The 18,996-nt window shown below is 36.8% G+C and overlaps 1 protein-coding gene and 1 pseudogene across 2 annotated transcripts; both read right to left on the reverse strand.

The window, feature by feature from the left end:
- Positions 1-526: 526 nt before the first annotated feature.
- On the reverse strand, positions 527-3,904 carry LOC137720833 ((+)-neomenthol dehydrogenase-like; annotated as a pseudogene).
- A 5,933-nt stretch (positions 3,905-9,837) lies between these two features.
- Positions 9,838-16,343, reverse strand: LOC137720826 (NAD-dependent malic enzyme 2, mitochondrial-like). Of its 2 annotated transcripts, XM_068459933.1 has the most exons (19): positions 16,028-16,332; positions 15,515-15,611; positions 15,242-15,360; positions 14,987-15,154; positions 14,558-14,686; positions 14,365-14,425; positions 13,880-13,983; positions 13,714-13,797; positions 13,494-13,600; positions 13,276-13,378; positions 12,906-13,013; positions 12,687-12,752; positions 12,112-12,184; positions 11,934-12,020; positions 11,779-11,833; positions 11,622-11,693; positions 10,949-11,011; positions 10,735-10,849; positions 9,838-10,258 (listed from the first exon to the last, which is right to left on the reverse strand). In XM_068459933.1, exons 1-19 carry the CDS (start codon positions 16,160-16,162, stop codon positions 10,187-10,189), a joined length of 1,818 nt encoding a protein of 605 aa, XP_068316034.1. In that variant the 5' UTR covers positions 16,163-16,332; the 3' UTR covers positions 9,838-10,186. The 2 variants fall into 2 exon arrangements, with proteins under 2 accessions (XP_068316034.1, XP_068316033.1); XM_068459932.1 differs by lacking the exon at positions 9,838-10,258 and having other exon boundaries at positions 10,362-10,849; positions 16,028-16,343.
- Positions 16,344-18,996: the final 2,653 nt, after the last annotated feature.

Consider the following 18,996-nt stretch of genomic DNA (forward strand, 5'->3'; position numbering starts at 1 on the left):
AGAATGTGAGAGAAACATATCAGATGTGAAAGAGGGGAAGAGAGAAAGGATGGGTCCCACATGTTTTTACAAAAATATTTCAATAATTTTATCTTTAAATTATTAATATTTAATTAATATTTTTTTTCCACTTTGACGAGGTATAAGATCTCGCCTCAAATCACGTTAGCATTTAACAGAGAAATTGACAAACTGACGGAGGTTTAACATTGCAATAAATTCGTAAGATGAGATATGATATTGTAATTTTTAAAACATGAGGTATAAGATTGTAGTTCGACCTATAGTTGATGTAGTTTTGTGTAATTTATTGTATTATTTGGACAAGTAAAACACGTTATGTTACTATAAATTAATCCACAAGGCATGACAAAAATCATCATAGAAATTCTCAAACCTCTCTCTCTCTCTCTCTCTCTCTCTATGTGCTGCACCTTCTCTTTCTTCCCTCACCAAAATAGGCCGCAACAATTACTATATTATAAGTAAATAGGATTGACAACAATATAAAAGTACCGATAAACCATGTCAAAGAAATCAAATTAAAATACCATAATCGGTTATAAACATACCGGCCAACAAGGTGAAATGCTAACTGGAAAACGTACTAGCATTTTGGTACGTTATAAAGTACTTAGTTACAGAAAGAATGTTCCGAATACATTCAAGCTACTACCCAAATAAAGCACATACATAGGCAACATTTGCATATATAATACAGATCATCTTCAATCAAAAACCTGTTACTTCAGACTCAACAAAGAACAAGCCAGAAGGACCATCATTGGGCAGAAATGCTAACTTTAGAACCTTTGCAGCACCTTCTTCGACAGGCACGTTACCAGCATTGAAGTTCAGATCTGTTTTGATAAATCCAGGGCAGAGACAATTGATGCGGAAATCAGGGTACTTCTTCGCTAGAACCCGCGTATATGCGTTCACTGCTGCCTTTGAGAGTATATAGCCGGGCGTAAAAGCTGGCCAGCCTTTGCTTTCAATTGAGCCCTCCTTGAAGTCTTTTAGAAACTGAGTCAACACCTCGTTTATTCGCTCTTCTGTTAGGTTCTCAGCATGACTAAAAACTCCTTTAGCCCAGTCACTAGGTATATAGTTTAACTTGCCCCAGGAAGATGAAACGTTAACTATTCTCGGTGAATCAGATAATTTGGAGGAGTGGAATAAGCGCTTCAGTTGTTCGTTTAGCACCATAATAGTTTGTGTGCACGCATTCTTCTGCTAACTCATAATTTTGAGTCATAATTTTCTTCCAATCAGTTCCTTCCTGCATCAAACACCCACCCCAAACAAAAAATTTGTTAATTACAGGTTCACGTGCACATCAGTCATGAGTCATCAAACTATCACAGTGAAAATATCGTTCCAAATGACATTACACAGATCATTTTCCTTTAAAAGTCTAGTAAGTTATCCAATTTAATTCAATGGTAGGCACCGAAAGTGGCCTTGTGAGAAAAATTATGTCAAAGACTTACCGGAACAACAGAAGCTGTTGCAGCTTTATAAGCATCGGTGTCTAATATGGTGGCTCCCATAATCCCTGCATTGTTCACCTGTGCAGAGCCCAACTCTTTCAATATTGCTTTTCCAGTCACACAAGCAATTAAAAAGTAAGAAATTATAGAAAATGCAAGTAAAAAGGTAAGTTTGGTAGATCCTTTTGTGTTCTTAAAACTAACCACAAAACCAAATGCCCTTCAAAGCGCCCAAAGGTGTGCTACTTTGTCAAACCCTAAAGTCCAGCCACTTATACCATCTCCAACCCTTGGACTAAAACCTAAAATTTTTACCCCAGAAACATCTTTTTTGCTCTAACCCTTCTTCTGGTCTAAATTTTTTAACCTGAGATTATTAAAAAATAAATTTAGGCTAATTTTTTCTTTTAAAGTAATTTAAAAAAAAAAATTATGTACACTATCATAATTTAATTTTATGAACATTTTAACCTAAAAATATTTAAATGCTGATAAATATTGAAAAATCACTATATTTGGGTGAATTTTGAGTTAAATAAATTTTTTTAATTATTTGAGCCGTTGAATTTAAATTTGGGCCGTTGATTTTTTTTTTTTTTTTACCGTTAGATTTGATTATATTTTATCTTAGTCGTTAGATTCAATAAATCCTAGGAGACATGCCCATGTGTATGGGATCCCACTGGTGGTGCCCACACCATTTTCTAGGGTAAATCCTAGGGTGAATTTGGATTTTATTTGGCTTTTAGCTTTTAACCAACACATTTAGCATGAGTTGGGTTAGGTTTAGGAGGAGAACAAAACCTAAAAAATAGCATTTAGCCCAGGGTGGGGTTTGATTTATCTTTCTCGGGTATGACGAATATATTCTATGAACGAATTCCTAGATAGGTTTGACTTCTTTCGACTTCTCCAGGTATGATTATAGACCAAAAGGCTTGAGTAGACGGAAAATCTTGTAAATTGCACTGAGGATCGTGTCATATATTGTCTATGATAGTTATACGAAGATTCTTAGATCATCTCCAACCGAAGGATCCAGAGGGTCGAAAATAGCCAAAAACTATCTCCAAACGAGGGCTAGGCCAAAGGGCTTGTGGGCCTCATTGGACAAAAAGGGGCCAATCGGCTGGCCCAACTCAGCTAGCCCTGAGTTGGCCAAAATTTTCATTATTCCTGTCAGTTATATCTGATAGCATTGTACTTATTCCTGTCGGCTTTAGCCATCAGGAACGGTAGGCCCTTTTTTTTTTTTTTTTTATAATTCTATTTTTTCCCTATAACTTTCTAAACCATTATACAACATTAAATTAAATTAAGTAACATGAAACAAAATTAAACAATATGAAACAACATTAAATAACATTAAATTTAAATAATAAATTATGTTTGACCTTATAGTCTTTTGGCCCTTGATTGGAGACGGTTTTTTGTGACAGGGCTAAAACGAGTCCTATGGCTCTTAGGCCCTCGGTTGGAAATGGAGACAAATATGACCCTGTATTGTTTATTAAAATATTAATATTTTGGAGGGCCAGAGAGCTAAAATGAGCCATTTGGCCCTTGTTCGATCGGAGATGACCTTATGTTCTAAAAAATAAAATAAAACCTAAGGATTTCTGTCGTCTTCATTTATGTGTGAAACTGGTTAGTCAAAAAGCAAAATGAATCTAGTTTTTAGTCCAAATATCATTCGGGTTTTTATATTTTCACTCTCAAAAGCCATTTTTCTGTGGTTCACAGTTTCTCTCCTCTAACGAAACCAATTTCAATTCAATGATTTACATAAATTTTATTTGAACAATATTCTAACTTAGAGGTGCAGATTGACAAAATATAAAAAATAAAATATATGTGTTGAGAGGGGATCAAACTGCTCTGGCCAACTTCGGTACAAGTCTGCAATGACAAAAACTTTTTAAGCAATGAGGTATGATCATACCAAGATATCGAGTTTCCCAAACTGGGTTTTGATGAACTCCGCCAAAGAGTCAATGTTTGCAGGGTTAGCCACATCAAGTTGATGAAAAACCACTGAACCTGCCAAGCCAGACTGACTGAGTTTGTCAACGGCTTCAAGACCCCTTTTCTCATCTCTGGCAGTTAAGACCACAGTAAATCCATCTGATGCCAACCGCTTGACAACTGCTAATCCTAATCCTTTGTTTGCCCCTGTCACAACTGCATACCTGAAAAAATTCACGGAATCTACAAATTCAGAAACAAATTAAACACCAAAACACAACAGTGAAAAACTGTTGTGGAATCAAGTGGCCACCTTTTTGTTGCTTCTGCCATTTGATGATAAATCGATGAGGGATGATGTCTGTGAGACTGAGGTAACAGTTTGAGGCTTCATTTATAATGTGTGAGTTTAGACTTGTATCTTTAGATAAAATTAGAAGAAAATTGTTGATTGCTTTCTTCTATTCTAACTACTTTTGGAGGAAAAGTTGTTTCTATTTATTTCCAGAAGTAATTGAATAATCCTAAATTCTAATGGTGGGAATTGCACTGAGGTTGAGGAGTCAACTTGTTCTCCTTGGAATTTTCTTAATCTTCTATTGGCATATGGACTTTGTGTGCAAGAAATTTTCTTTATTTTTGTTTTTGAAATAGAAGGAGAGATGAATAGAGTGATAGAGAATGTGAGAGTGAGAAGTTTTTATTTTTATTTTTTATTTTTAAATTAGAGATATGTTAGGAATACATGTATGTGAAGCTTTGAAAAAAAAAAAAAAATTGGTTGTGTGATATTACATTTCTGCCCCATATTTCTTATTCATATTCTGTTTTAATTAGAGGGTTAAATTAGTAATTTTATAGGATTTTGGTTGACAATAAGTGTTTTATTAATTAGTAGAGATATATAAAGCCGAAAGGCTGTTTTGGTGTCACCGGCTTCAACAAAATTAATTGGAACAAACTACCCCTCAACCAAAAAAATTCAAAAGCAGCCCAATACAATGTATCAATAATGCAAGGGTAATTTGGTTATCATAAAATATAATATTATAATATAAATAATAAGTGGGGAGAGAAAAGAATAAAAAAATAGAAAAATAAGTGAAAGTTGATGGTGCCCACATGAAGGGGAAAGAAAAATAAGGAAAATCATAAATGTTGTGTTCAAAACATTTTAAGAGATAGCGCCAATGATAAATTAGTACAGTTATTTTTTTTTTAATTAGTACCTTACGATAGGTTAGTAATAATATGATTCAATTAAATGTTCATTAAATATTATTTTCTCTATTTTTAAATACGTTCAAAACATCTTAAAATGCGTGTAATGCCAGTTATAAAAAATGTATTTTCCCATGTAGATAATAATGTGATTCACTAGTTATAAAAAAGATATTTCCCATGTGGATAATGATGTGCTTAAATTAGTTATCAAATGATTGTTTTTTTTTTTTTAACAAACAATATTTGATCTAAGATTATTCATTTACTTCAAATATTTGGCTTTCATTTTGTCAATTTACGTATATAAATACATTTAACACGTGTAAATCACGCATAACACGCCGTGATTCAAAAAATTCCTTCTGCACATGCTCATGCCCGTGCATAAAGGCTAGTAGAAAGGAAATAATTCGAGGTGATGCAAATACCCACGTTATCTTTATAATTTTGTGGTGGCATAACTCAAGTCAATCTAGAACAGAAAATTTGAATAAAAAGAATTTTTTTTAATATAAAGGTGTTCAATTTAAGGCCTAGGTAGTACATTGTGACAGCTCGTTCCGGATTTTCGAACCGTAGGGGTGAAATGACGATTTTACCCCTAGCATGTTGGTTTTGTTGTGTGGTTGTTTTGGGTTTTGTTTGACTGGTTTTGGACCACACACACCTTCCCACATCCCCTTACCCCTTTCCTTGTCCCTTTCCCTCTCTCTCTCCCATTTCTATCCCCACATGTACGGACACAACCAAAACCATCCAAACCTTCACAGATCGAGGAAACAAATTACATATTCGTGCTCGTGAGGTCTGTAGGAGTTCAACCATACCCATTTTACGTAAGGATACCTTCGTTTTCACGTCGAACTCGGGATACCCCGATTTGGTCACTTTTCATGCACACGTTAATTCTTGTGTTTTTGGGAATTTCAAGCTTGTAGGAAGCTTGGTGAGGTCCTTAGGAGGCTCAGGGTGGTTCGTTTGAAGGTTTTGGACGTCGGGATCGTGAGTTACAAGGTTGGCCGGAGTTGGTTGTGTTTTCCTGGCGAGATTCCGTGTGTTTTAGTGCTTGAAAGTGGCATGGATTTGTTCCTCTTGTTGTAAGCTTCATTTTGGTACCAATTTTGTGAAATTTGGTTGAAAAACGAGTGAGATACAAGGTTTTAAAGTTTTCCCGATTTTCCGGCGCCGGCGACGGCCCTAGAGCTCCGCCGGAGAAGATGACGGAATATTCCGTCAGTTTGGACAGAATATTCCTAACGGCGTTAACGGAATATTCCTGACGGCGTTAACTGACGCCGTCAGTGTGCAAGGCACGTGTCTGCGTGTGGGCGGTGGAAAATTTTTCTAAAAATATGGGGATGTTCCTGAGGTTGAGTAGATCACGTTGGTGTATTCATACACCCTATTTGAACATTGTATGAGAAGTTATTTCGTGATGTTGGTTATGTGTTTTAAAATTAACGTTTTTATAGTTGTTTCGCATATAGATGAGACCTATCCCGAGGACGAGCGCGGTCACTCGAGGCAAGGGGGTTATGACCCTTCTACATACCAGTGAGTGGGCTTTTGGTTTTCCGTATATACCTATATACTTATGCTTTTCCCAAAAAATGAATTGAAACGTTTATACGTTTTTATGCCATGCATTATGTTTGCCGTTTGTTTATGCATTGTTAGTAGCCTATATATATATATATATATATATATATATGTATGTTGGTGCTGCGGGCGCACAGGTAAGTGCCAGGTGAGTATGGTTTATGCTTATATTCAGTAGTGGTTTGAGATGCACAGAGAGCTCATAACCTGCACCCCCAGTGTTAGTGCTCCCGCCCAGAGTTGGGCATAGTCCTTCACGTGATGTTCACCTCCCGCACCACACGCTCATCTTGGATCCAAGTTAGGTGCACAGTCTTGTCGTACATACCACTTTAGGTGGTTCCGACTCGTAGGTGACCCGCGATTAGTCGTCTAGCCTTCACGTGATCGTAACACTTGAGTGTACTATTTATACACCCAGTCCTGTCGTATAGACCACTTTAGGTGGTTCCGACTCATGTGCAGGTACAGTTAGTGAGATGGAGATCTGAGCTCTAAATTCAGCTGTACAGGTTACATTAGGTGACTCCGGCTGATAGATTCATGGCATTGATTTTGACATTTTCCTGAGCGCTTGCATTTATTCGAGGTAATTGGCATGACATATTTCTGAGCATGACTTTTATATATATATATATATATATATATATATATATATATATATATATATATATATATTCTATTTTTCTAGGAAGTATACAGGTTTTACGGCGAGGGGTTAGAACTTGTTTATAAAATGGTTTTTGAAAAACTTTGTTTTTGGCCACTCACACTTTTTGTTTTGTGCCCCTCCAGGTTCTAGTTGGCTATCACTTTTGGTGGCTCCCCAAAGGATTTCCCTGACATATCTAACAGATTATCACCAGTGTAGGACCACCTTTGGGTGTGTTTTTGTAGTGTTATTTCTCCCGGACTGCATTAGGTCTTCGAGCTCTGAACTTTGTTTTTCACACTTACGTTTGCACATGTATGTTCTTACTTTGTGTAAAGCTGGTTTTTATTTATTTGTACTTTTATTATTATTTTATTAGCTTCCACACTGTGCACATGGTTACGTCACTTCCATATAACGACCAGCATGCTCTGATCTCGATCGGGGTGTGTCAACATGGAAAAGGATCCTAGTTGGATTCTTTTCCTAAGGATCCTTGCCGGATTCTTTTCATAAGAATCCTAAGAATTCTGTGATCGTGATTATTCATCGTATATCGTGCGATCACAATGTTACAACAAGGAGTCTCGAGATTGATATGTCTTATAAACAAGACGTGACATAACAAGTACCGAGACCTTCACCAAAACCATCGTGAGACAAAGAGGTTACAAAATCGCAAAAGCGACACAAATCAATTGCCGAAGCAACATGGACAAGTCATAAAAATTTAGACTAACAAGCAAAAGAACGAGGTGACGTGTCCACAATGAAGATGCAGCTGCAAGTTGGCAGTAGGCGTGGGTAGCATAGGCAGAGGCACGTGCAATAATGTCGGGAGGTCTGCAAGGCCAGCTGTAGTCGGCAGACCCTCAAAAAATGGTTAGAATAGAAGAAAGCAATCAACAATTTTCTTCTAATTTTATCTAAAAATACAAGTCAAAACTCACACATTATAAATGAAGCCTCAAACTGTTACCTCAGTCTCAAAGACATCATCCCTCATCGATTTATCATCAAATGGCAGAAGCAACAAAAAGGTGGCCACTTAATTCCGCAACAAAAAGGTGGCAACATAATATGTACAGTAACAATGTCTCCTTTGCTATTTTTCCAATCAGCTGTTATTGGCATAAAAAAAAATAAAAAAAATAAAAACAATCATGCACTTTAAATTTAAAAATTTAACAAAAAAATTGTATACCGAGGAGAATAACATCACATTTTTTAGAATGTCAATAACAATACTATTTGTATATTATCGTTTATTATAATTTTTCTTATATTGAAGGAAATTATGTACCTATTATAATTCTAACTCATTGTCGTACCCTCTTTCATCATCTGGGTGGTTCAACTCAAACGCTACCCTATGTTTGGATAAAAGTTTCATACAAATGAGGCTAAACTTGATAGCAATGTATTGCAAAAATGATGAAAAATCACATTGAGGGTCTTGAATGTCACATTCCTTTTGTTTGGTGTACTTGTAGATCATTTTCAGTGTTTACGTCGTAGTTTTTTTAGAACTTCAGTAATTCATTGGTTAGTAGTATTCTTACAATGTAATTTTAACAAATGAGTCTAAAATTCTTTGGCACTTAAGTACCTTCAAATGGTAATTGTAATTTGAGCAAGGTTCTAAAAGATACTAGAAGTTAGTCGAGTGGTGAGTTAGGGTCTAACGCCTAGACGGCTATGCGGGGCCTAAGCAGACTAGGAAGATTTAGTAATTTATTATACACCGTAGAAATATGTGCCTACTAAAAGATACTAGAAGCTAGTCGAGTGGTGAGTTAGGGTATAGTGCCTAGGCGGCTATGCGGGGCCTAGGCAGACTAGGAAGATTTAGTAATTTTATTATACATCGTAGAAATATGTGCCTACTTATACTTACAAGAATACTTAGTTGTATTGGTATATATAAATTGCAAAATAAAATGTTATATAGATTAAAGTATTATAACATATTGAAAAATATGGGGAACAAGTATATAATGAAAGTTCATCCAAGTATTCAATAAGTCTCTCAATTTATTGAGCAAAATTAAAATCCAAAATGAAAGTTATCAATTTTCTTTTTAAGTGAGAGTCGCAACCTAAGCAAGCACCTAGGCTAGTCTAGGGGGCTAAGTGGACATTTGGGCGTGTTAGGCGGACACTTAAGAAGGTCGAGATGCCATTTTTAAATTTTTAAACGTCTAAAGATTAATGGGAATGATAGCTAGCCGCCTAACTTACCATCAATTTGTATCATTTCTCAAATAGATGTATAACTCACTAACACATGTGAGTTCCATTTATATTAATGAGATGGTACAAATAATAGTACAAATAAATTATAATAATAACATTTTTGTTGTAATTTTGCATAAAGATAAAGTTGCAAGTTAGTCGCTTTGGTGGTGGGTGGAAAATGGACCTTCATCTGAAAATCTTCCACATGAAAATGAACCATGAAATTTTTATAAAACTTTACCATTTTTCTTACCATTGAATGTGATTAAAAATCAACGATTAGATTTTTTTTTTATTTTTTTATTTTTTATTATTTTTAAACATGTATTATTGAGTGGAACGTACCACTACAGTCCGTTCCATTTAAGGTTAATGAAATTTAAAGGACCAGAAAAAATTCCGATCAGCTACTATTCTATGAGAATCGACAGAAAAGAGATGTTTGAACATTAAATTGACGTAACATGTCAAAAGATGTTTCACAGAATATTCAACCACTCGAGAAAATAAGGAGGATTCCCTTCCATTTTTCACTTCCTCCCCTTTCCTCCTATTCTCTTTGATTGATCACGATTAAACCACGTTAACATATTCTATTAATTTTATATAAAAAGAGAAAGACAAAATAAAGTATGTCAGAGGAGAAAAGAGAAGGAGATGAAAAGAGGAGAGAAAAGAATTTTAGTCCAGAAAATAAAAGATGTTTTAACATCAAATTGATGTAACATGTCGAAAGATGTTTGGAAACAAAGACACCACTAATAATTTTGATCACATAAATCAATGCGTTGTTCAAACAAATGGGTTTCTAATTGCTACTTTCTTATCAATTTAGTAAAGGGAGGGCCTTATTTCTGTTCCCTTCAATGTCTTATAATTCTCCGAGCTTGTAAATTATGAATTTATAAAGACAGGCCAAGAAAGAAGTTGCTTGACTGCAGAACTATTGATGCCTGAGCTGCAAAAAATATAGCATCTGACCGCACCGTATCGCGCGCAGTACAGCACCAAAGCCTCATTTTTCATGAACTAGAGGGCTGTAAACCGGGAACCACATACTGCGAGTCACATACTCCACAATCTCCTCCTACATCGAATAGATAAGAACAAAAGATTCAAGAGACTTCAGAACTTGAATTTGAAATCAGCATTGGTACTAACAAAAGCTTGTATGAATATGTACTAGCCATTCAATTATCCATCTAGATTGACAGCTCCCGAGTTCTATGATTCCGATAATTTGACTTCAACAGAGAAATTTTAATTTTTTTTTTAAGGTTGTGAGCAGTGGCTTGACGGAGATGGTTCAAATCAAGATATACTGAAGGCAATGAGGGTTTAGGACCCTACATGCTTAGGTACTCGGTTATGGTTGTTCTATTAGATGCTCATTAGAGTAGCATTACCGAATGTGTGTTTCCCCCTAGAACGGTGTCTTTTTTCTCTATGCTATAGTAGTGTAACATTTTCGAGTTTGCTTTCCAAATCTAAACTCACTTTCCATTGTGCAACTTTTTGCATAAGGTCTTTTGAATTTGTAAAAGATAGTAGATAAGTTCTTACTTTGCACATGTTCATGAGCTCTTTGGGCCCGACTTCACAGTGTCCCTCTGCAAGTTCCTCTGCAACAGCTGCCTGGAGGACAGCAGCTCCAACTTTCGCAGTTATACTCCGGATACTGCACCATATACAATAGGAATAGTCAGACAAATTTCTAATCCTGTTTGGCATGCTAGACTAATAAAATGAAATGCGCAACGAAGGTGAGAAATATTACCAATCAATAGATGGGTACAAGATGCCCTTCTGGATATCTTCATCTGTTATGTATGAAGCAAGGCTGGACAGAATCATTGTGTCAGAAACTAATTGGAAAATTGAGCTCGAATGATGTTCATTGCAAAATTGAGCTCAAATGATGTTCTCATTTAACATTTCTTATTGCAGTGACAATAAATTTGTAATGTGAGGTATCATATTACTATTATTTCATGACGCGGTAAAAATGAGTTTCCTCAATGCATGCAAATTAACAAGATAAGAAATAAAACATTACAAGCCACCCCCAAATTGACATACCTTCCCACGTTACAGCCTATGGGAATTAATTAGGTGCAACATGTAATGAGATGGCAGAAGTCATATAACCAAAATCGTATGTATACGATTTATACTACCTGTGAAAGTTCCATATCGCTTGGCTAGAAGAACACTAATCCCAGCTATTAGGGTGTAGAGAACTAAAGGCATTTTAATTGCTTTAACCGGTAAAGAATTACTCAGTATGTAACAAAAGCACGTAAACAAATCTTCAAAACCACTGTTTTATGTGATCTTGGACTCAGTCAGATAGGACATTGTAAACATGGAAGAAAAGAGAGTGCAGAAGCTGCTTGTAACATGCCAACTGTAGGTTCGAGCAAGGAAATACCCAAGTTTTATGTGATTACCATTCAGAAGCTGCTTGTAACATGCCATCTGATATAATACGAGCTCCTGAGAGAAGTGCTCCTAAACCAATCCTGGATTAAAGGCAGCCAAAAAACCATATTAGTATTTTGAAGTATAAGCATAGTTAGTTCAAAGCTTAAGATATAGGAAACTAACCCCGGAAACAGGTACATGTTATTTGCTTGATTTACATGGCCTACTTTTCCGCTGCCTGCCAACATAATTAGAACACTTAAAGGTCAAACTACTCGGGTAGAAAAAAAACTTTAGAAGTTGCGGTACAATAAAGACATTGCTAACAAGGAAATTACCAAGATCAACATTATCAAAAGGGCTTCCACTTCCAAAGACTATGTTTTCACCAGCATGCTTAAAAGCGTCTTCAGCAGTGCATTCAGCTGTTCCAATTTTAAAGGGAAAACAGAGTCAGCCACGAATTTAGGTGCCATAAGGTAATTGTGAGGTTTGATGAGGCGCAGAGGAACAAACCGTTCATGGTTGGATTTGACATAGCCAAAATCGCAGGTTTAGCTGAATCAGATTCTCGCATTGCTTTAAGTACCTAAATGAATACCAACCAATAACTATAAGAAACCATCTTAAAAGAAAAGGAAGTACAATATTTTCTGTAAACAAATAGGGAAGAGCAATGATTTTTTCAAATGCTATATAATATGAACCTAAATTATCAATGTATCTGAATCATGATCAGAATAAAAACTGAGCTATCGAATCATAAATCATGTAATTTGAATCAGTAACACTGAAATCGAAGTCTTATTTGGTTTCTCTCTCATGGATATTCTTATAAATCTATGGCATGTACATATACAGGCTTATCTCTCTTGGCAAATCTTATATTCATTCCAAAAGAATTGTTTAAACATTATGCGTGAATGCTAGTTGCTGACACAAAAACCCATATAGTTTACTAACAACGTACCAATTAGCAAAAGGCCACACCAGACAAACAAACATTAACAGAATCAAATCATCTTCAGTAAAGTGATCCAATTTAAGAGACATTTATAAATATAACCAAATGTTATTGAGAAAGTATCCACCTCATGATTGAAAACACCGCCAACACCAGACAAACCAAGAAGTACATGAGGCTTGACCTTCTTAACCTGCACGTAATTGTGTGCGAAACATTTGATATTTATATTATGATATATAAATCGAGAGGATAACTAGTACTAAGCAAGGTGATTCGATTCTCTTGTATCAACATCATTCCACTTTCTGTGATAGAGGGTACAGTGAAGTCCTTTGAGATTTACCACTTCAAGTAGACTAGCTCCCTCCCTAAGCCCATCAATTGCTCCTGGATCTTTAGCAAAAGGTGCAGCCATGGGGTCAATCTTATTCCTCTCTTTTGTAACTAGACCCTGCACCCAAACAACTTTCTTAGTGATTCTTCAGATAAACCTAGATACATACATTCAAAGGCCAAAATAGTTTTGAGAACACAGCTGATTCTATGTCTCTCTTCTTTACACCAGGAGGGTAGCAATATCAATAAAGATGTGTGTAACTACAGTGAATAGTTGACAAAACCATAAGGTCGTTATAGAATAAATTTGCTGCACATGTATGTAATCCGTTTAACATAATGGTGGTGAATCTTAAATTAAAAACATAAAGCCATACATCTTTATCAATCAGGAAAAAGTTATTTTTTGCAGCAGCTTCACCGTTCCCTGACATTCTTGCAACAGCCTGTACAGCCATGTTAAGAACACCAAGTCCCGCACTGAAAGGCAAAAAAGAGTGAATAAAAGGATGAACAAAGTGCCAATAACATGCACAAGGCAACCAGTGAATAGCCTATATATGAATCATTCAGAGTGAACGAGCATGTAAAGTACCTGCCGGCTCCCACAACAACTATCTTTTGTTTAGCAAAGTCACTCAATGGTCGACCTTGCGCTCTTACAGCTCCTAGTAGTCCCGCAAGTGCAACACCGGCAGTTCCCTAAAATACATGGAAGCACAACTATCAGAGGTACTTATTTCAGTTTAGCAGAAATCTGTATTCCACTGCATATACCTTTCAAATCCATAAAAGACAGAAAGCCACACTATCACCTGTATATCATCATTGAACGTGCAAAACCTTCTACGATAGCGTTGCAGTGTTTCAAAAGCCCACTTCATTTGAAAATCCTCGAACTGATGAAAGTAAAAACAATCAAGTTATTATGGAACGAGAAACCAAACTGATATAAAAGGTTAATGCATCTCAAAAATAGACCTGCACAATGGCCTTGGGCCAACGTGTATGAACAGCTTCCATGAATTCATCAACAATTGATATGTACTCTTCTCCTTCCAACCTAGGTTGTCGAAGTCCTAAATCTATCAAATTAAAATCATGAGAAAAGGTATCCTCATGATGTAAATCGGAAAGTTTTGAAACATTAAGTCCAGTCATTCAATGTAAAGATAGAAAAGAAGCCAAGAATAAATTCGAAAAGTTGTATAACATAATATAATTAACAGAAATTTATTAAATTGAAAAAAAAATTATTAAACTCTAATATGTAGTCAAACTGCATATTTATTATGATTCATATTTTGGTAGTATAACTTTTAGTCATGCTTAAGAAAAAGACAGTAAACAGTCGCTGTCATTACAACTTTTCCTTACAAGAACTTAAATGCATTGTAAACACTGTGGCACTGTTATGTTTGGTTGAGTATAATTAACAGAAAATTTTGAATTCATATATTACTTACAAAGACGGTCTTCAAGTAGCTTTTGATTGTTAGTACCAACATCTAGCATAACCGGTAGTATCTGTCATAGAGGTACATAGGTTAAGCGACATAAGATCTACCGGAATAATTTATTTACCAAGACAAGTGTAACATGAATATTAGTAGAAACATAAGATGTGAACTCCAAGAGAGAGAAGGAGAGAGAACATACTCTTTGTGGATTAATACCAGCTGCAGCAACATACATATCAAGTTTTCCTATTGGAATTCCAATTCCCTGAACTCCAAGGTCACCTAGGCCAAGAATACGACTGCCATCTGTGAGGACAATCATGTCTACCTGCAATATAGAGTGAAAATGAATACCAACTACAAACCGAAAGGACTAGAAACATAGGGAGTAGAACAGAAAGTTATTATTTTGGAGTCTACAAAATAAAAAATAATCCCAACAGAGAAGCATCAAGATATGCTGCATTTTGACAAAACGAGAGACAGAGTTTATGTGAGGGTGTTTTAAGTCCTCTATAAGAACAAGAAGATTAAGGATTAAGGATTAAGGAGTTCAAAATATAGATCAATGGAGGTTATCAGAATGGGGCTCAAAACCTGGAGAAAAATAAAAGCTGGTAGCATTTACCTGATGAGCTGGCCAGTTGTAGATCATGGACATCATCTCCCCTTTATCCTTTGCACTGAAGTACATTCCACGAGGGCGCCTAAATAACCCAGAATAATTTTGACATACTAATCCTACTGTAGGAGTGTAGATTATGGGAGCAAAATCTTGGATGTTGTCAATAAGGGCCTGGAAATGAGCGTCATCCAAAACCACATCAGAAGACGATAGATTACATAGAGTTGTTGATATCTACAAATTCAAAACCAAACTTACTCGGTAGTATAAGGTCTCGTTCCTGTCATGCAGTCTATTTAAAATCCTCCATTTAGCCAAGGCCACAACACCTTCTGGCTGGCCCTTAGTATTTTTCTCTAGCGACCGATAAGACTCCACTAAAAAGTTAAACCACACGAAAATGTCGTTGCATAAACACTCAATGCCAATGCTAAAAAGAAATCACAAAACATCTCCTTGCTAGGACATAAGTTTCATAGTCAAACAATGTACAAATATGTTCTACTTAGGGAAATTATGTAAGAAACTCACTGAAACGAGCATACTGCTGCTCGAACGATATGACACGAGGGGGAAGGAGACCGCGAAGTCCTAGTCGATCTCTTTCAGTCAACGGAAATCCAGTGTCCTGCTCTTGATGAAAACAAACATTCAGAACAGAGAATTAAACAAAGTAAAAAACAAAAACAAAAACAAAAACAAAAAAATCATCAAATTTTACAGTTCAAACAAATCCAGCATATTTCAAGCACCATCCACTTCAAAAATTGAAAAGAAAAAAGTATCCCTTCGATCCATTTAACTTCTACATCACTTTCCAGAACTAAAATTTCTTCGAACCGCGACGAAAAATTCCACCTTCACTTTATAAAATCATCACAATGTATGCTTAAAGAATCAAGACGAGCAGTACAAATTCACTCCTTGTACGGTTCTATCGTTTACATCAACCAAAGTTACTTCTTTTAAAAAAAAAAAAAAAAAAAATCAGCTCAAATCACACTGCAGAAAACAAAAAAATAAAAAAAGGTGAATCGGACCAACCTTGTTGAACCATGGATCGTGGAGAATATCAGCGCCGCGCTTGTGAACCATACAGGGGCCGGGAATCGCCGTCGAGAACGGCCTCGTCGACCGGTTGCTCAGCCGCCACGCGGCAAATCGCGCTGCCCTCCACATTCCGCGAAACGACCAAAACCGACGCTTTCTTTCTACTGACTGTGACTTCGGATCAATTTATAGGATCGCAAATTTTAATTTACTTTTTGTAATTTTTTTTCGATTTAATTGTTTTTTTCTTTCCTTTTTTGTCTGTTAAAAAAGAAGCAGTCGATGCTGTTGGAAGAGGAGAATGTGAGCGCTGGACCGTGGCTGACCGGGAATTTCGGGCAGCGCAGAGAATACGCGGAAGCACGACTGTGAGTGGCCGCGGAAGAGGAGGGAAAGCTGCCCAGGTGGACAGCGGGCAGCGAGGGGTATATATACGCGAATGTGGGGTAGGCAGGCAAGTGGACGGTTTTTACTAGTGTGAAAGGGGGAGCAGGTTAAGGTTCCGGTGCGTCTGGACCACTGATCATTGGTGATCTCCTTGTTCGGATTTTGCCACATGGTTATTTCATTTAGGTATTGTTTGGTACGCAGACGGAACAGAATGGGACGGAACGGAGGTTCCATTCTGCGTTTGGTGTACACTCAGGCCGGAAGGGAATGAAAAATTAAATGACAATCGTACCCATCCACTCCGACGAGTTTGACTTTACCTGAGCCATTGCCGACGAGTTCAACGTCTTCCCTATCTTCTGCCTAATCCTTGATGTCCCATCCATCGAGCAACGACGTCTGTCATGTCCTTTCACCGACTTTCCCCAGTACCCTTCTGTTCTTCCCGTTTGTTTCCCCATAAAATTTCCTCTCTTTGGCTTTCTTAGAAACTGATTTGAGTTTTCTTCGTTTTGCTATTTTTCTTCTTTGGATATGGAAATCAAACGCAAAGAAAATTGCTTTTTGTTTGGTTTTTGTCACCCATTTCCCCAAAAATTTGAAGTGTGATTAAAGAAGCTTGATTTCCCGGAAAAACAAGAGAACTCAGTTTTTGAGTTGATCTGTTGAGGTAAATTTCAATTTTTAATGAATACTTTATGCTAATTGTGCAGAAATGGAGATATCTCTAGAATTTTGTTTAATATTCGAAGTGAAATTAATGAAAAATAAGAAGGGTATTGTTGTCCAAAAAGTTATAATTTTGTGTTCCATGGGCTGGAACAAGTTGTTCCAAAGGAGGAGGGTGGCACAAAAAATTGACTAAAATCTATTCTATGGGACAATGCGTCCTAGTCAAATTGGCACACCAAACGTGGGATGAGTGCATCTCGTCCCATTGCGTTTGTCTCATCCTACGTACCATATGGTACCTTACTATTGAGTATTTGTGACAGTAGGATAGCATCTGCTCGGTGTAATATTTCCACGCATGTTGATTGATATAAGTTTCACAATTAATTTTAATAGTCACGAGATAGTGTTGCGTAGCATAATTTGTATCAAAGTGTTGAAAATTTATGTGTAAAATTATCAAAACATTCTCAAATACCTTTTTTTTTTTTTTTTTTTAACAAACGATATTATCTATATTAAGGGTTGGGGAGTGGCTAAGCCTCACAATGAGCTTGCAATAATGTGGTTCAAAGTCACCTTTAACGAGAACCAAACTTAAAACCTCTTACTTATAAATAAAGAATAATACCATTAGAACGTAGCATTAAGTGACAAAACATTCTCAGATACTCAGATAACTCAACAAATATGATTATCAAGCAACATAGAAATGACCACACACTTCTCACGTGCATAGTTTAGACGAAAAACTAATAACAATGTGTCACATCCCAGCCCGGGACGGATCACTTCCCAGGCCTGCTCCACCACCGTAGCACGATATTGTTCGCTTTGGGTTTACCATTCCCTCACGGTTTTGTTTTTGGGAACTCATGAGCAACTTCCCAGTGGGTCATCCATCATGGGATTGCTCTAGCCCCCTTCTCGCTTAACTTCGGAGTTCCTACAGAACCCAAAACCAGTGAGCTCCCAAAAGGCCTCGTGCTAGGTAGGGATGAGAATATACATATAAGGATCACTCCCCTGGGCGATGTGGAATGTCACAATCCACCCCCCTTGGGGGCCCGACGTCCTCGTCGGCACACCACGACCAAGGTTAGGCTCTGATACCAAATTGTCACATCCTGGCCCAGGACGGATCACTTCCCGGGCCCGCTCCACCGCCGTAGCACAATATTGTCCGCTTTGGGCTTACCATTCCCTCACGGTTTTGTTTTTGGGAACTCACGAGCAACTTTCCAGTGGGTCACCCATCATGGGATTGCTCTAACCCTCTTCTCGCTTAACTTCGGAGTTCCTACAGAACCCAAAGCCAGTGAGCTCCCAAAAGGCCTCGTGCTAGGTAGGGATGTAAATATATATATAAGGATCACTCCCCTGAGCGATGTGGGATGTCACACAATAGCTAGAACCAAAACTCGGTTTAATCCTAATTCATGAACCATTGCTCTTATTTACTTTTTCCTCAATTGAGGAGCATTTTGAACAACTTTTGGAAGTTTTTATATGGCATTGATGCTAGTTAAAAGGTATAAAATGCTTATTTTTTTTGTTTTGTTTTGAACAAACGATATGATCTACACTAAGGGGAGGGAGAGGTTTTAGCCTTACAATGAGTTAACAATAATATGGTTCAAATTCGCCTTAAACAAGAATCCAATCTAAAATTTCTCACTTACAAATAAAAATATATACTACTAGACCGTAATGTAAAATTACTAGAAGTAAGTTGTAACGAATGTTTGTGTTGTTGGAAAAAAGAATTTACAAGAGTTGAATGATGACAAGGGAGAAATGTCAAGTCAAACTTCATAAGTCACGAGTCAATAATGGGAGCCTAGGACAGTGATCGGATCGAATTGCCAAAAGACCAAACTAACGGTGGTCGATTTTAGAGC

Source organism: Pyrus communis, chromosome 16, assembly GCF_963583255.1.
Source record: "Pyrus communis chromosome 16, drPyrComm1.1, whole genome shotgun sequence".
Classification (NCBI taxonomy): Eukaryota; Viridiplantae; Streptophyta; class Magnoliopsida; order Rosales; family Rosaceae; genus Pyrus; species Pyrus communis.